The sequence below is a fragment of the Pleurodeles waltl genome, chromosome 8 (assembly GCF_031143425.1).
Source record: "Pleurodeles waltl isolate 20211129_DDA chromosome 8, aPleWal1.hap1.20221129, whole genome shotgun sequence".
Taxonomy (NCBI): Eukaryota; Metazoa; Chordata; class Amphibia; order Caudata; family Salamandridae; genus Pleurodeles; species Pleurodeles waltl.
The window spans coordinates 1,447,948,881-1,447,965,769 of NC_090447.1; the positions used below are offsets into that span (position 1 = coordinate 1,447,948,881).

A 16,889-nucleotide genomic window follows, 5' to 3' on the forward strand; every position below is an offset into this window, starting at 1 on the left:
GAGGAAGCTTAGGTGTGACTAGATAGAAATATAGATAGATAGATAGATAGATAGATAGATAGATAGATAGATAGATAGATAGATAGATAGATAGATAGATAGATAGATAGATAGAGTGGAAAAATTCACAGCTGAGTAACTGAGGTAAAAACGAATGAACCACTGGCTCACCCAAAAGGAGCTGGAGAATAGCCAGCATCATCATGTGGTGTGGCTGAAGTGTTTATTCTTGCAATCATGATGGTCTGTGACATAAATACAATCAAACATTGCTGGGTATATAAAATCCACCTTTTCAAACTCTCAGACAGACAGGGAAAGTAAAACAGCCATGATGTGCAGCCTGCTCCCCTGCATCGCACTTATTTTTGTGGCCACGGTCTTTGCGGCAGGACCACAGTCTTCAACACCAGGTAATGTATTGTATTGCATCTTACTATTCTAGTAGAAATCCACAATGACTTAAAATTAAACTAATTAGTGAAATTGTGAAAATTAATTTTTCTCTTTTCTCAGTCCTGGTTTAGTGAACTATAGGTTCCACCAGCCATTAAGTTATATTACAGGAGTTTAGAGGAAGCTAAGATTTAAAATGAATTGATAGGATTTGTTTGCAATGCTCTGAGCTCTTATTCTAAGAATTTAAATATGTTATTAGTAAGTAATAAGCATGGCAGATGGGTGCTTATCCTTCCTGTTTGAATTTTATATTTCTAGTAAATATTATGCTGCTGTGTTTAAAGACATTGTTAAGCATAGGCAAAACACACACAGGCATGTCCATCTGTAGGCAAATGGCATGAATAAAAGGCGAAAGTTGTTTTGCAATTGTCAAAAGGCCAATTTATGATCATTTATCAAATTAATCACATGCAATATTTTGTAGGTTAAATCATGGGCACCACTTCACTAATTCATGCACTCTGTCCCCCCCACTCACTCATGTGTACTCACTTCCTACAGGTACCTCCTGAACTATCTCAATTAGGCTCCCCCCTGTACCCATTCACACAGGTATGCCCTTCGCACACAGGCAGAAGATTCATTTTGCACACACACAAACACACACACACACTCACATACAGATATAGGGGGTTATTACAACTTTGGAGGAGGTGTTAATCCGTCCCAAAAGTGACGGTAAAGTGACAGATATACCACCAGCCGTATTACGAGTCCATTATATCCTATGGAACTCGTGATACGGCTGGTGGTATATCCGTCACATTTGGGACGGATTAACACCTCCTCCAAAGTTGTAATAACCCCCATAGTGTCACATACAGAAACATCACTCTTCTGAACTCTCACCCTCCATTTATTTAGCAAAACTTGCATATACAGGAGCACCTTACACACATCAGCAGCACACACACCCTTCAGTCTAAAACCACAATACCTTTCACACATTCTAGACAGCCCCTGCACCCACACACACACACTCTCTGCATTCACATTCTACAGGTACTTTCTGTGCTCACCGCTTACAGGTACACCCTGCACTCACCCTCTAAATGCACTGCTGTACTCTCCTTCCTAAAGGTACCTCCTTACTTTCCACAGACACCTGGCATACATATACATAAGACTCACTGTGCTCAGACAGAGGCACTTATCTATTCCTGCACACCACCCTACTTTATAAAGCAATACTACTTTTTTCAAGAGTGGGTGAATCAGCTAAAAATCAACTGATAGGAAGCAAATTGTATTTACCTCTAACTAAACCATCCAACATTGGTACCCATCATAGGCTCACAAGCAACCCTTTCTCCTTCCCATTGAAACATTCACATTCTTGAGGGTGGCACTTATGAACTACCCATTAATTGGTTGAAACCAAGCAACCAAATAATGAAGTGAATGGGTCTTTTTATGCATATGTTTATATATTACTGCTGTGTCCATGTACCATGCATTCTTAATCTAGCTACGGAGATATTTTAAAGTTAGATGATTCTATGAAATAAAAACAAAGCTCAGCTGTAGTAGGCTGGCCTTGTTTGTAATGGGTACCTATGGTACTTGCACATGAAACTAGGTCCAGTTATCCCTTATCAGTGAAATGTAGGCAGTGTCTAGAAGTCAGGCTCTCTAGCGGTAGCCGTGGATGAGCAGCCAAGGCTTATCTAGGATACATGCAAAGCTGATGCAATACCACTGTAGTCACACAGTACTCACACATGAAACAAAATATGCAGTGTTATAAAAATAAAGGTACTTTATTTAGGTGACACAAATATCAAAAATATCATAGTGACTATACTCCCTTAGGAGGTAAGTAACACAAAAATGATATACACTAGTATGCAGAAATATGCAGGAAAACAGTTAGAAAACAGTGCAATTACTGAAAATCACAATAGTTAGAAATGGGCCTAAGGGGAGCACAAACCATATACTAAGAAAGTGGAATGTGAATGTCGGTCTCCAACCTAGGCAGGTGTAGTGTGTAGGGGGGAGCTGGGAGTATTAGAAACCCCCAAAGGTAAGTACTAGAACCCACCGAGAGCCCAGGAAAGCAGGAGTAAAACACAGTAACTTTCCTAGAACACACAGAAACACAAGAAAGAAGATTATGCAAGAACCAGAAGAGACTGCAAGACACCAACACTGGATTTCTGGACCTGAGGACCAGTGGAAGAAGGGGACCAAGTCCAAGAAGCATAGAAGAGTCCATGGAGAACAGGAGCTCCTGCTATCCTGGATGAAGGTGCAAAAGAAGGACCACTGGTGCAGAAGAACAGTTGGGATTGCACCCATGAAGATGGAGTCAGGTTCCTGATGATGTCCCACGCCAGATGGAAGATTGCAGTCTGTTTTGCTTCACTGGAGTCCACCAACAAGTCTTGGCACACGCAAAGTTCAACGTTAGCATAAAATGGAGCTGCCTGGTACCAGGAAGGACCTGGTGGACTATACCCAAGAGGGGGAGTTGAAGGGGGGTCTCAGCAACTCAGAGAGCCCACAGAAGACCAGGCATTGTCCTCAAGAGTCCCACAGCACGAGGACAAACAAGGTGCAAAAGGGACCCACGCAGCACAACGACAAAGGATCCCAAGCCGCCGGAGAACCACTCAGGAAGCTGTGCGTCACAGGATAGCGTGCTGGGGTACGGAGCTGCATGTTGTATGAAGAACTTCATGGAAAGATGCCAACAAGCCTTGGCAACTGCAAAACACACAGTGCACGGGGTACTGTCTTGCGTTGGGAAGCAAGCTCTTACCTCCACCAAAGTTGGACAGTAGGACCTCAGGACCATCAGGACCACTTCAGTCCACCACCCATGATGCAGGATCCATGCAGCTCAGCAGGAGAGGGGATCCATGCAGCCGGTTGTCGTTGCAGTAGTGCCTGCAGAAGTAGGAGAGTGACTCCTTCACCCCAAGGGAGATTCCTTTGCTCTTCTGGTGCAGGCTGAAGACGGGCTGTCCTCGGAGGATGCACGATCGGAAAATAGTTGCAGTTGCTGGCATGGGCTAAAGATACAATGTTGCAGAAGGCGTCTTGCTTCTTTGTTGCAGTTTGAAAGGGAGATTGGTCACCTAACCAGGTAAGCACCTATCAGGGGAGGGCTCTGACATCACCAGCTGGCACTGGCCACTCAGATGCTCCCAGAGTTCCCTGCCAACCTTGAATCCAAGATGGCAAAACCCAGAGGCCCTATGGAGGAGCTCTGAGCACCACCCCTCCTGGGGTGGTGATGGACAGGGGGTGGTAACTCTCCTTTCCTTTGTCTGGTTTCGCAGCAGGGCAGGGACTGGAGGTCCCTGATCAGGTGTAGACTGGTTTATGCACAGAGGGCATCAAATGTGCTCTTCAAAGCATTTCCAGTGGCCTGGGGAGGCTACCCCTCCCAAGCCTGTAACACCTATTTCCAAAGGGAGCAGTTGTAACATCTCTCTCCCAAAGGAAATGCTTTGTTCTGCCTTCCTTGGCTCAAGCTGCTTAAGCAACAGGAGGGCAGAAACCTGTCTGAGAGGTGGCAGCAGCTAGGGCTGCCTGGAAAACCTCAGAAGGCTGAAACGGCAGTACTGAGGGTCTTCTAAGGAGCCCCCAGAGTGCAAGGAATCATACAACCAATGCTTGCAAAAGCATGGGGGTATGATTCCTACATGTTTGATACCAAACATGCCCATGTTCAGATTTACCATTATGTAGCTACTCACATACCCACATAGCAAATCATACATGCACTGACACACCTGCTAACGTACTCACACACCCACAAAACTATCACACCCAGTCACAGACATACACAGCCACTCACACACCCACACAACCACTCACTGTCATTCACACACCCATACAGTCACTCACACACCCGCTCACAGACCCACAAAACCCCTTGCACGCCAACTCACAGACTCACACAGCCACTCATACATCCACTCCCACTAAACCACTACCATACTCAGTCACAGACCTACACAGCCACTCACACATCCATTCACACACTGACTCACCCACTTACACACCAACACAACCACTCATACACCCACTCACACACCCATACAGCCAGTCACACACCTGCTTACAGACCCACAAAACCACTTGCACACCCACTCACCCCATTCTTTTCTGTGCGCCGGCTCCAAGACCTTCAGTCACCATAGTGCAAGAATGGCTGGTAGGCAGCTGAACCTACCACCAGCACTAGGGAAAACACAGGGGTGTGCTGTATTTTTGTAAATACGGCGCATCCCTGCATTTATGAATTGACGCAGCACGGCTCTACCAACTTCCTTGTAGATATGCCCCATAACTTATGCCCTAAAGTAACAATAACTCATGCCTTCACCATATACTGCTAATTGTCTCACATATTACATTGGTCATGACATCTTCTATGACATCTTTGATAATATTACTACAACATTTACAATACCATTATTCATGAGAAAACTGTCCATGGCGGGGTTTTCTTGTTATATTTAAAAATGTAAATTGTATTTTATTAAGTGTATTAAAGCATACTTTGCTGGATGATTTAATCAGTGATGTCATTTGAGATGCCATCAGTGATGTCACTGACCATCTCATAAGTGATGTAATATGTGAGGTCATAAGCAGTAAATTGCAGGGGCCAAAGTTATAGTTAGCTCATGTAACTACAACTGCTGAATTCTATGTTTGTTGTGTGTAAAATAAAAGTCTATCTGTAATGTACCTGTAAACTGTTGTTTGAGTGAAATTCTAAGGTTTGTGTTTTAATTCTATTTCCTAACTATAATGTCCCTTTAACTGTCGTGTTTTTTTCAGTGAATTTCTATTGTTTTTTAATGGTATTTCCTAACTATCACATCCCTGTAACCTTTGTGTTTTAAGTGAATTTCTACGGTTTGTCATGGTATTTCCTTTTTAAAATATCTCTGTAACTTATGTTTTTTTAATGAATTGTTAAGGTTTTGTAATACTATTTACTAACTATAACGTCCCTGTAATAGCATTAGCATTAGCAAAACAGTTCAACCAGAGGGGTTTGACAATTGATATTCAACATCTCCCTCATTTTCAATTTTTGGTTTCTTAACAACATCCTTATTCACTTTCATTTCCTTCCTTGCAACAGCATCACCACACTGTTTTGAAAGTTTCTGCTGTGGACAGATGGAACATTTCTCATAAACTGGATATTGTCCTAAATGAGGAGCATGGAGACTTCTTAATCAGTTGTATGGTTTAACACAACTTGAGTCTGCTTTTACTCTGCTGTCATCAAATGCAACTAGATCCAAATTAGACAATGTCCTCACTCGAGACAAAGCTACATATGACATACCTTCCTTAAAGACTGTGATACCACTATTAATAAAGGCTGCATCTAAGCCTAAAGCTTGTGATTTATGAATACTAAAGGCATATGCTAGAAAAACTAAAAACTGTTTCTGTTGAACATATACATTTTTCACAAACTGAATACATACAGTACCTTGCCCAATTTGCTTTGTGTTGTCACTCTGATCAAATTTAATCCCAAGGTATTCTAGCCCATTCCTATTAGGAAAATAATACAATCGACAACTTTACTCATAGCACCATTAACCAAATCTTCCTCAATGTTTAAGTTTTGCCACAAAATAACCCTATAGTTTTTGCATAGACTTAAACATTTCTCCAATACTTCAGTTAATGAAACAGATTTTCCTAATGAATCCATTTAGGCTTGTAACTTCTCATTTAGCATCACATTGACACCCTGGTGTTCCATTTTATATACTGCCTTCAGTGGCAAAATGTATTCTTTTTCCAATTCCAGCAAATCATTGTTGAAACGTGCATACTCCTTCAATGTAGGCATTAGGCATGTGCACCATTTTGTATAATATTGAACATTAGCTCTGTTGCTGTCTTCGTTGTTGGATAAAGGTTTTTAAGAAGACAGCTTTTTAGAACACACCTTCTTTCTTTTGAACGAACACCTATGCTAATATATTTCAAAACATAGTTATACTCAATATAAAATGTTTGTTGCATAATCCTGATTAATTCTTTCCATTGGAAATGTAACCAAATATTCACATGTCCAATGCTTTTCAAAGAATTCCTAGCTTCATCATGCAACAGTGTTTCGAACACAGATGAACCCTTCACAGGAGTAAGTTCCAGTAGATCACAAAAACAATCAAATGATTTCCTCCAAATAGGACATCAGAATCTGTTCTCAGAACCTCTTGCAATCACAAATGCACGAAAGCAAGCATTAGGTTTCAGATCATGCTCACAGTTACAATGATTAAAAGTTTAAACTTTTGTAACATTCTTCACACTTCATGACAAGCTTCATCACATAGCTTTTTGTATTCCAGTTTGTTTTCATGCTCCACAGGATAAGTTGCACTCTGTAGTGCAATTGTAGAAAAGCTGTGGAAACTTGTATTAATTAACTTTTACCAGTGCCAGCTTTACTACTGAAATCCAATTCAGGTATTATCCAGCAATATCAGGTCACCAGCATATTACATTACAGGGCAGTTTTGGTAACCTAATTTGGGTGGAAAGGTTTTACCCTGCAGCAGCTCTGCACGCATGTAGGCTGTGTAAATGTTAAAAAAAGTTGGGGCAATAACACAGCCCTTCTTGAGCAACTTATTGGTATATATTTTCCTGGTAGCGTAGCTATGTGAGATCCTGATACGCATCCATGTATCCGTAAAGTTGCTTTGGAATGCCCTACATAGAAAATTTTGCACTTGGGATATTGCGGTCAATTCCATCAAATGCGGCACTATAATCTTTGAAACAGACATAGGGAGGGGGCATGTTCACTTCAGCTGGATTTTTCTCCAGATATGATAGAGAAAGCTCATTATCAGTGGTTGATTAGTTTGGCCTGAATCCAGTTTGGTAGTACAGGATGATATTACTATCATTAATTCGTGCCTCAAGTTCATACAATAATACCTTTGCAAATGCCTTTCTATCGATATTAAGCATGGCAACTCACCTGCAGTTGTCAGGCGAAGTGCAATCGCCCTTTTTGTGAATGGGAAAAAAGATAGACCCTTTTCACGATTCTGGAATACTTGATGACAAGATGCATTGTTAATTAAACTATACATATGTGGTGCCCAGAAGTCCCAATCATCCTTAAAAATGTTCCCTGGCAGACCATTAGGACCGGGTGCTCCATCTACCCTAATGCTCTTAGGGATTCTTGATGTCTCTTTTCCCGTGATGTATGTTGGATTCGCTTTCAGTTCATCCAAAACGTTTGTGAAAAATCTATTAGTGGTCGTGTTCTGTATCTCTGCATCAAAGTATAAAGTTATTTCATGAGCGCACCACTTGTCTGCTGAAACTGTGTTGTCCTTGACTAATGATTTACTTGCTAAGTTGTTGATTTAATCGCAGAACTCTCTTGACTTACTTGGTGCCAGCAGAGTGCGAAAATGGAGCCATTCCTTCTCTATTTTTTTTTTTTTTTTTTCTGCCAACCAGTTTCTTATTAGATTTTCTGGTGCTTTTTGCTTTCTCTTCTGTGTAGCGGTTCTTCCAGATCCAATAGTGGATCACAGGAAGGTAACATATTTGTTTACTCTCTTGGAAGGCTTAATTTCTAGAAAATATGGAGCACTGGTTACGCTTACTCTTAGTTGGTTGCTTCCTGTGCTTGTTTATTATTAAGGCCTAGTGGAACAATGTTATTATCATCCTCCATTGTTTTTGGTACATTGTGGCATTGTGTGCTGAAGTTGAAAGAGTAGCAGCTGCTTTCCAGGCTGCATACCGACCCTTGGCTACTTGACCCCATTTGATTCTTCTGATAATAGGGCAAATATTGGATGGAAGTGGCTGCTCTATCAATTACTCCTTCATGAGTGTTGTTGCCCTTGCATTCACCACTAAAGACGGTGGATAGTTGTAACTTTCTGATCTCTGCTGTACTTAAGATGCCTCACACCTGTTTTGCAGGTTTGTGCTTAGGAATATAGAATCTAAAGTCGAAATAGTCCTAAAAGTTAGGGGTTGTGTACCATTATGATTGGCCAAACTTAAACAAAAGTCATGGAAGTGAGCCCTGAGCAGGTCACGTGGGGTACCCATTTTTGTGGACCTGGAAGGCCTAAGTCATGTATGTTGAAGTCTCCCTCAATGGTGAAAGCATGAGCGGGATATTCGATATTCATACATACCAGATCTCATTATGTTGACCATTTGTTTAACCATCGCGAATTGGATTGTACTGCAGGGGTTAATGTACAAATGTAATTCAAAAATGGAAGTTGGGGTGTCAGTTATTACCAAATCTTTAAGCTCCAGCACCTGCAAAACATTGCAGGGAAGACTAAGAGCCATTACTTTCACTTGTAGATCCAGTTTTACATAAGTCCAAAGGTCACCCATAAGCCTTCCAAACAGGTTTTTCTTTTAGGCTGATGTGTGAATTGCATGAAAACCTTGAATAGCAATAGGCTCCCTCAACCATGTTTCTTTTTATAAGAGGATGTCCTCTGATTGCAAAAATTCCACAGAGTTTGTGTTAGATACTGTAGAAGTTAGCCCTGCCACATTCCAGCTTATGACCTTGATTGTGTCTTTATGAGATGACTTATTTCCCCCCTTACAGCACGGTATGGGGCTACCCCTTGGCTGTGAGCACCGTTGAAACCCATGACCAATCGGATTAGTCAATGCTTCTTCCAGCTGTCTGGCACATTAGCCTTTCGGAGTATGATTATCTCCAGTGTCACGTACCATTTTGATCATGATCCTTCTTTCCCAATTAGAGGGCCTTATTTGTTTTGTCCCTCTCAGGATACTGTAAACTGCCTTATCCTGTGTCAATATTCTAAGGTTGTCGGGTTTCTTCTACTGATTTATTTGACAGACTTGTTGTCTATCTGTCAGGTTTGCGGGTACTTATCCAGGGCCAGCATGCTCACACTAATTCCCCATTCAGTAATGCCATGATTTTTATAGTGTCACCAGAAATGGAACATTCTGGTAAGGTTGAATCCTTTTAATTTGTCAGTGTCATGTTCTTGAGCTGCCCAGACAAAAGATGTGCCATTGCAAGACATCTGAGTGTTGGAATGTTGCTCAAAAGATAAAGAATGTTGGACCTATTTAGTGTGTCTCAAGACCCTCTTGTTCCATACTGTGGGTTGAAGATCAGGACGGTGTTAGATGGTGCCAGCGGTTGTGAGAAGTTGTCCCTATAAATTTTTGTTCAGTGGAGTAGCTGACTTCCTTCATTTAGGTAATCTGCTACTTGGTCCTTTCTAACTACCTCCTTCATGGATTGTGCATCAATAGTAATTAGACAATGCACCTCCTCGGTGCATGCTTGTTCCACAATCTCCTATGGTATAACACTACATGGAACCTGGTGAAGTCCTACATGCCTGAAAGATATATTATGCTTAAATGTGGTGTCAGAAGTCTTGGAATTTGAATTTTGTTCAGACCTATTGCAAGTGGAGTCCACCACCTGAGCGTAGGTGTGCCTTGGGAGGTGCAAAGTCTTATGTTGCGTGAGCCGGACTTCAGTATCCATTTTCACTTGCACATCTGCTTGTTGATTAGATTGTTCAATTATCTTTAGTGCAGAGATCATCAGAATGAAAATTGGATACTTTGCTGGGCCCTCTTTGCTGGAGTCAGTGCCATTTTCCTGCCCATCACTGCATTCAATTGCTATGCAACACACTTTCTGGGTGGTGTGGGTGGTATGGGATATATTAGAGGGGCGACTCAGTCTTCTGCTATGTTTCATAGGCTTTTCTTAACTTTTTCTTTTGATGGCATGACAGTGAGCCATTGCTCTCCAAGCATTCAAAGGCTCCCCCACCTTCCAGGTTACCTTGCTGAGGAACGTGGTACGTTTTCGTGACTTGGCCTACATGCCCTTTTCTCTGATTAGCATAATTACCAGGTTTATCATTTTCCATATTAGGTGCTGATAAGTTCATCTGTGGATTATGCTCAGTGACCTTCGATCTTTGTGCGCTAATGGATTGAGCCCTACATTGAGCACAGCTGTCTATGTTGCCTTCATCACAAAGTTCTACATTCCCTGGTCCCTCCTGTAGGTTCTGAATGGCAGATTCATCATTATTGGGGTCATCCAAGTGCCTGGTTTTACAATGATTTAATAATGGCGACAATAGCTCTGGTAGCATTGTAAGTTTGTCAGTGATTGCGCTATTTGCTGTGAGGTCATTTCCTTTTTGGGAGAACCATTGGTCAATCTTCGTACTCAAGCTGTCCATCTTCCCATCCAGGGATAAGACACTCTGCACCAGCATATGTATTAAATCCACCCGGACCTCTAGCTTATTCAACTGCTAGGAAAGGGCCTTGACCACCGCCAGTAAGGAGGAGTTGATGGTGGTAATGATTTGATCAGCAGTGCTATCACTGAGTGCTTTAGAGTCTAAAGAACAGTCGTCTGTTCATTTAGAGTCTCCGCTTTTCCACCTCCGTGCCTATTTCCTGTTCCCCAGAAATGGTTAAAGATTGAGTCAGTGAGCATTGCATCTCAAGGGGGCAACCCAAAGCCCATTTTGATCTTCTCAAGCTTGTCAATGTCGTCAAGCTCATCCGATCAATCCCCTTCTTAGGGGGGTCCTGCTCATGTTGATATACTATTGCCTCCATTTTGATCTTATGTCGTACTTCTGATGGTGCAAGTCTCAACGCTACTGGGTTTGGGCTGTGGCCAGAGTCCTGTCCGCTGCGCTTAACTTCTGGTGACAGTACTTTTATTAAGTTTGTTTTGAGAACTATTGCCACCCTCATCCAGTGTTGAACAGATCTCAAGGATTTCAGGCCCCTCTGCCTTGACAGCGTACATGTTCGTGTCTGTGAGGTCATCACTGAGTCTGCCACCTCCACCATCTCTTCAATTACAGACTCTTCTGAGCCGCACACAGTCTTAGTTGGGCCACTTCCGTGGGGAAGAAGGGGGCTAGGCACACACTCTGCGGAGGCTGACTACAACCCCATGCTCCACACTGCCTACTTCAAGTCTCCTTGGTGCTAATATAACAGGCAGAGGCAGCAGGTGAGGTAGATAGTGGCCTAGTGGTGCAAGCAGTTAAATCGATGATGCAGAAGCACTCTGCCAAAACTCTCTGCTGCCCCAACCCCCCCCATGCAGCCCCCCTCACTGCCACACCACACCACTAATCTTTTCTACCTCCGGTTCAACAATGAGTGAGCAAATGAGGCATGCAGGTGCAGGCAAAGGCAAGCAGGCAGGTGGTCAAGTGGGGCCGATGGGCAGAATGAGGTGGGATGAGGCAAGGCGAGGCAACCATGACAAGCAGGGTAGACAGGGAACACGAAGCATGTGGAGCTTCCCATTGAAATTAGGGCCATCTCCATGGTTCATTCAGCGTCTCTTTTCTTATTGCGTCCCTAAGCGCTAAGGGCTTGAGTCTTGAGACTTCAAGGTTCTGGCCTCTCCTAACTCTCCAGCCTCAGTGGTGGAAACTCAGCTTGGCAGCTCCTGTGACTTGGCGGCATGTCGGCTTGCAGCACAGCCTGCAGCACCGCTGGCCCCTGCAAGCTCGACCCCTGTCAGCCCAGCTCCAACTGACCTCCTCTTGAGAAAAACCTGCCAAATGAGCAATGGGCTCTATATACCAAAACAACTTACGCTTCTGTAAAAAAATTATATATAGAAAGGATGGAGTCAATTTCACAGATGGATTCAACAGGATGTTCCTCAACAACATAAAAGGATGTATTTTGTTATATGTGTAATTATCATCTACACATCATAAACACAAAAGATCTTTTCAGAGCAACCCTTCTCCCAAACACTGGTTCTTTATTTAATACAGTGGATGTCTGAGTGGGTATGAGTGGCTGTATGGGTGCATGAGAGAGTGTGTGAGTGGGTGTGTAAGTGACTCTGTAAGTCTGTGAATGCATGTGTAAGTGGTTTTGTTGGTCCGTGAGAGGGTGTGTGAGTGGTTGTATGTGGCTGTGTGGGTGATTGATTGGTTGTATTCGTATATGAGTGGGTGTGTGAGTGACTCTGTGGGTCTGTATGTGGGTGTGTGAGTAGTTTTGTGGGTCCGTCAGAGAGTGTTTGAGTGTGAGAGTGAATGTGAGTGGGTGTGTGAGTGCGTGAATAGGCATGTGAGTTTGAGTGGTTGTGTGGGTCTGTGAGTGGATGTTTGAGTGGCTGTGTGGGTCCCTGGGTGTGTGAGTGGTTTTCTGGGTCTGTGAGTGGGTGTGTGAGTCTCTGAATGGGTGTGTGAGTGGGGGTATGAATTTGTGAATGGGTGTGCAAGTGGGTGTGTGAGTGGCTGTGTTAGTCTGTGAGTGGGTGTGTGAGTGGTTCTGTGGGTCTATAAGAGGGTATGTGAGTGCATGTGTGAGTGGCTATGTGGGTGTGTGAGTGGCTTTATGGGTGGGTAATGGGTGTGTGAGTGTGTGAATTGTTGTGTGAGTAGATGTGTCACTGTGTGAATGGTTTGTGACTAGGTATGTGAGTGTATGAATGTGTGTGTGTGATTAGCTGCATGAGTGTGTGAGTGTCAGTGTTTTTCTGGGTCTCTGAGTAGGTGTGTGAGTAGCAGTGTGGGTGTGTAAGTGGGCATGTGAGTGTATTGTGGGTGGGTATGTGAGTGAATGTGTTACTGGCTGTTTGGGTCTCTGAGTGGTGTGTCAGTTGGTGTGGAAGAATTTGAGAGGCTGTGTAGGTGCCTCTGTGTGTCTGTGAGTGGATGTGTGAGAGGTTCTCTGGGTCTCTGAGTGGATGTATCAGGGACTGCACAGGTATGTAAATGGGTGTCTGAGTGGCTAAATGTGTTGAGACGGGCCACTCAACTTAAAAGCAGGATGTCTGCAGGGGCGATGGTATGCCCCCGACCTCCTGAAACAGCTCTTGGCACTTCCTGGTGGACACAGAAACCCCGGCAGGTGTCCCAAAAGGAAAGGTGGAGTGTAAGAGAAAAAGACAACACACTGTCACATTTTGCCGGTCCAGCCAGGCACCCTGTATCTTTGGGGGGCAGGTCATTGTTGACAGAGTGATAGTAGAGTTAGTGCACTCAACTTCCTTGAAACTGAATCTCTCTTTCTGATATGGGCACGAGAGCGATAGAAGTACACCGGGATGCTCCAGAACACTGTTGGCACAGTTATTAACACTGCATTATCAAAACCCCAAACTGAGTACCATAACAATAAGTACTGCAACACTAGAGCTGGCTTCCCAGAGAGTCACTGTTGCACACTGCAATTAGAACTGTGGTTGCACTTATCATGCACAAGAAAGACAAACAAGGGCATAAATTATATCACATATAACTTTCCTTCATGCATAGGGTTAAACTAAAAGGAACAAAAACAATCCAAGAAATACAAATGTCCACTCTGGGTTCAAACAGTTAGGGTGGCACAGTTTGGTTTGGTTTCACTGTGTGTGTGAAAAACCCTTCAAAAAGCAAATTCCTCAACCCTGAAACACAGGCATGAATGACACAATTTAAATCCAAGAGTTATGCTATTAGAGAAAGAAAAGTCACGTAAATGCACTTTTAAAATTGCACTGTCACTTTTTGTAGTACATAAGCTCAAGCAGATTTCCTGAAGCACATTTAGGCAAGTAACTACAATAATAATGTAGAATGTTCAGAAATGCATTTGTCTCTTCAAGATAAGCACTCTGCCAAAATACGAGGTCTGAAGCATACCAGTTGTTCTAGGAGAGCGTGGCGCTCAAAGAACAAACTCCCTGGAGAATACTAGTCACTTAGCTGCAGTCTTTTCCAGAGTGCTGGAGGAATACCTGGTGTCAGCTGGTACAGGAACGAAGAAAATAATTTCCTCAAAAGTCCTGAATATGAGGATGACAGCAGGGTGCTGAGATCAGGAAGCAAAACAAAGCCAAGCAGGGAGGCATGCTTCACTCTGCTATTTATAGCCAATCAGGAAAGCAGTTGAGTTTCCACATGTGGATGAGTCACCACACCCAATTAGAAGCACATGTCTACACCTGCTCACATTAGCAAACAAGCATTGGTAAAACAAGCATTGCTAAAACCAATTGTGTAACACAGCACATTGGGGGTCATTCTGACCCCGGCGGTCAGAGACCGCCGGGGCCAGGGTCGGCGGGAGCACCGCCGACAGACCGGCGGTGCCCCGCAGGGCATTCTGACTGCGGCGGTTCGTCCGCGGTCAGATGTGGGAAACCGGCGGTCTCCCGCCGGTTTCCCGCCGGTTTCCCGCCGGTTTCCCGCTGCCCTGCAGAATCCTCCATGGCGGCGGAGCGCGCTCCGCCGCCATGGGGATTCTGACACCCCCTACCGCCATCCTGTTCCTGGCGGGACTCCAGCCAGGAACAGGATGGCGGTAGGGGGTGTCGTGGGGCCCCTGGGGGCCCCTGCAGTGCCCATGCCAAAGGCATGGGCACTGCAGGGGCCCCCGAAGAGGGCCCCACAAAGTATTTCAGTGTCTGCTATGCAGACACTGAAATACGCGACGGGTGCCACTGCACCCGTCGCACCTTCCCACTACGCCGGCTCAATTCTGAGGCGGCGTCCTCGTGGGAAGGTTGATTTGCCCTGGGCTGGCGGGTGGCCTTTTGGCGGCCGCCCGCCAGCCCAGGGCGGCCGGTATTTTGGTGGGGGAACTCTGGCGGGCGGCCTCCGCCGCCCGTCAGGGTCAGAATGACCCCCATTATGTTTACTTAGAAACATGAAGGTTAAACCACGAACAGAGATATGATTTAACCCTAATCCCTGGGGATGCTGACAGATAACGCATGAGGCACCTTGGGGATTCCTGACAATATGGATGTATGACAGGGGTGTGAGGGGCTGAATGGGCCTCTGAGTGGGTGTGTGAGCGGGTGTGTGGGTATGTAAGTGACATGTGATTGTGTGGTAAGTAAATGTATGAGTGGGTATGTGAGTGGATATATGGATGTGTGAGTGAGTGTGTGAGTGGTTGTGTGGGTGTGGGAGTGAGTGTGTGAGTAGGTCTTTGAGTGAGTATGTGAGTGGATATATGGATGTGTGACTGAGTGTGTGAGTGGTTTTGAGGGTGTGTGAGTGAGTGTGTGAATACGTCTTTGAGTGAGTGTGTGAAAGGGTGTATATTTTTTAATGGGGGTCTGGATCTGCAGATACATCATGGATTTACATGGGGGGTCACCCAGTGCAGCGGTGGATCCGCAGATCCTCGTTTGCCCTGAAAAAACATTTTAGACAATTTGTTGCCCATAAGATATCCCTCAGAGACACCTTCTATCGTTCCCAATGGGTCATGGTAACATTTATCCTCCCCCTGTCAACAGGACTGAGTACCATTATAGAAAATGGCAGCCGCAAATTCCCTTTCAGATTGCGGCCAGCCAATCAAGGCATTGAAGTTGGTGCATGTATCTACGGTGGATCTGTGTCTCTAGATATACATAAAATGTATTTCTTTAATAACTCCAAGCTACTAAGCAGATTTACACCAGATTACAAAAAGCGATATTTCTGACCAAAATCTAGGTTCCTGCCAAATATGGTGTAATTTTGGTCAGATGTTTGGGCTGTAGTCATGTCTAAAATGACTATGGGGAATTGCATGAGAAAATTGCGTTTTGAGACCTCCCCCCTTGTTTTCTCAGCCCCCGCTTGACAAATCTCCCCATAACTTTCCTGACAGGAACTGAATTGACTGCCACACTAATTTTGATCATTTGTTAAGATTCATCAAACAGCACCAAAGTTATTAGCAACACTAAAAATGATTTTCTGCGCCATGTATGTGTTCCTCTAAATACGTATAGCTATTTTAAGTGGCTATAACTCGCGTCCCTGCCATGCACAGTTTTATCTTCAATACTTTCACTGCTAATGTTTCATTTATATTTTTGATGACATTATAGAAGTTGTCATGAGTGCTGTACTATCTGGGGTAATTAACAATGCATGGTAAGGGAGCGAGTTATCATTACCTCAGGGCGTGTGTTTTTGTTGCGTAAAAAAAATCCAACTGCTGAATTTCTAATATTTTGTGCGAGTAAATTCAGAACCTAGTTTTTTTCAATGAATTTCTATGTTTTTATAACGTAAAGTAATTTTATTTACCATACGCTAATACAACCACTGCCGGGGGTTGGCCTTTGGCCGTGTGTGGCGGGGTTTGATCACAGGGCCTGGCCTTTGGCCAAACCCCTATAACTACCCAACCCTGCAGCCAAACCCTTATTACCATCCAGCCCCTAGTCGCACACAGCCTTTAGCAGTGGCCAGACCCTGTGGCCAACCCCTATCAGCACCCAACCCTGTGTCATTTCTTGCCCCCTGTTTCTGCCTTTCCTCTCATTTCTTGCCCTCTGTTTCTGCCTCTCTATCCATTTTCTGCTAGTTTTTTGCTCTCTGTTTGTGCCTTCCTGCTTCTTTCTTCCCTGTTTGTGCTTTGGGGGCAAG

The 16,889-nt window shown here is 44.1% G+C and overlaps 1 protein-coding gene across 1 annotated transcript in view; it reads left to right on the forward strand.

The window, feature by feature from the left end:
- Window positions 1–297: 297 nt before the first annotated feature.
- Window positions 298–16,889, forward strand: part of LOC138248750 (trefoil factor 2-like) — a 100,873-nt gene continuing 84,281 nt past the window's right edge. The window contains exon 1 of the mRNA XM_069202610.1: window positions 298–413. Within this exon, the coding sequence (XP_069058711.1) occupies window positions 332–413 (82 nt within the window). The 5' untranslated portion in view covers window positions 298–331. The remainder of the gene's footprint in view (window positions 414–16,889) is intronic.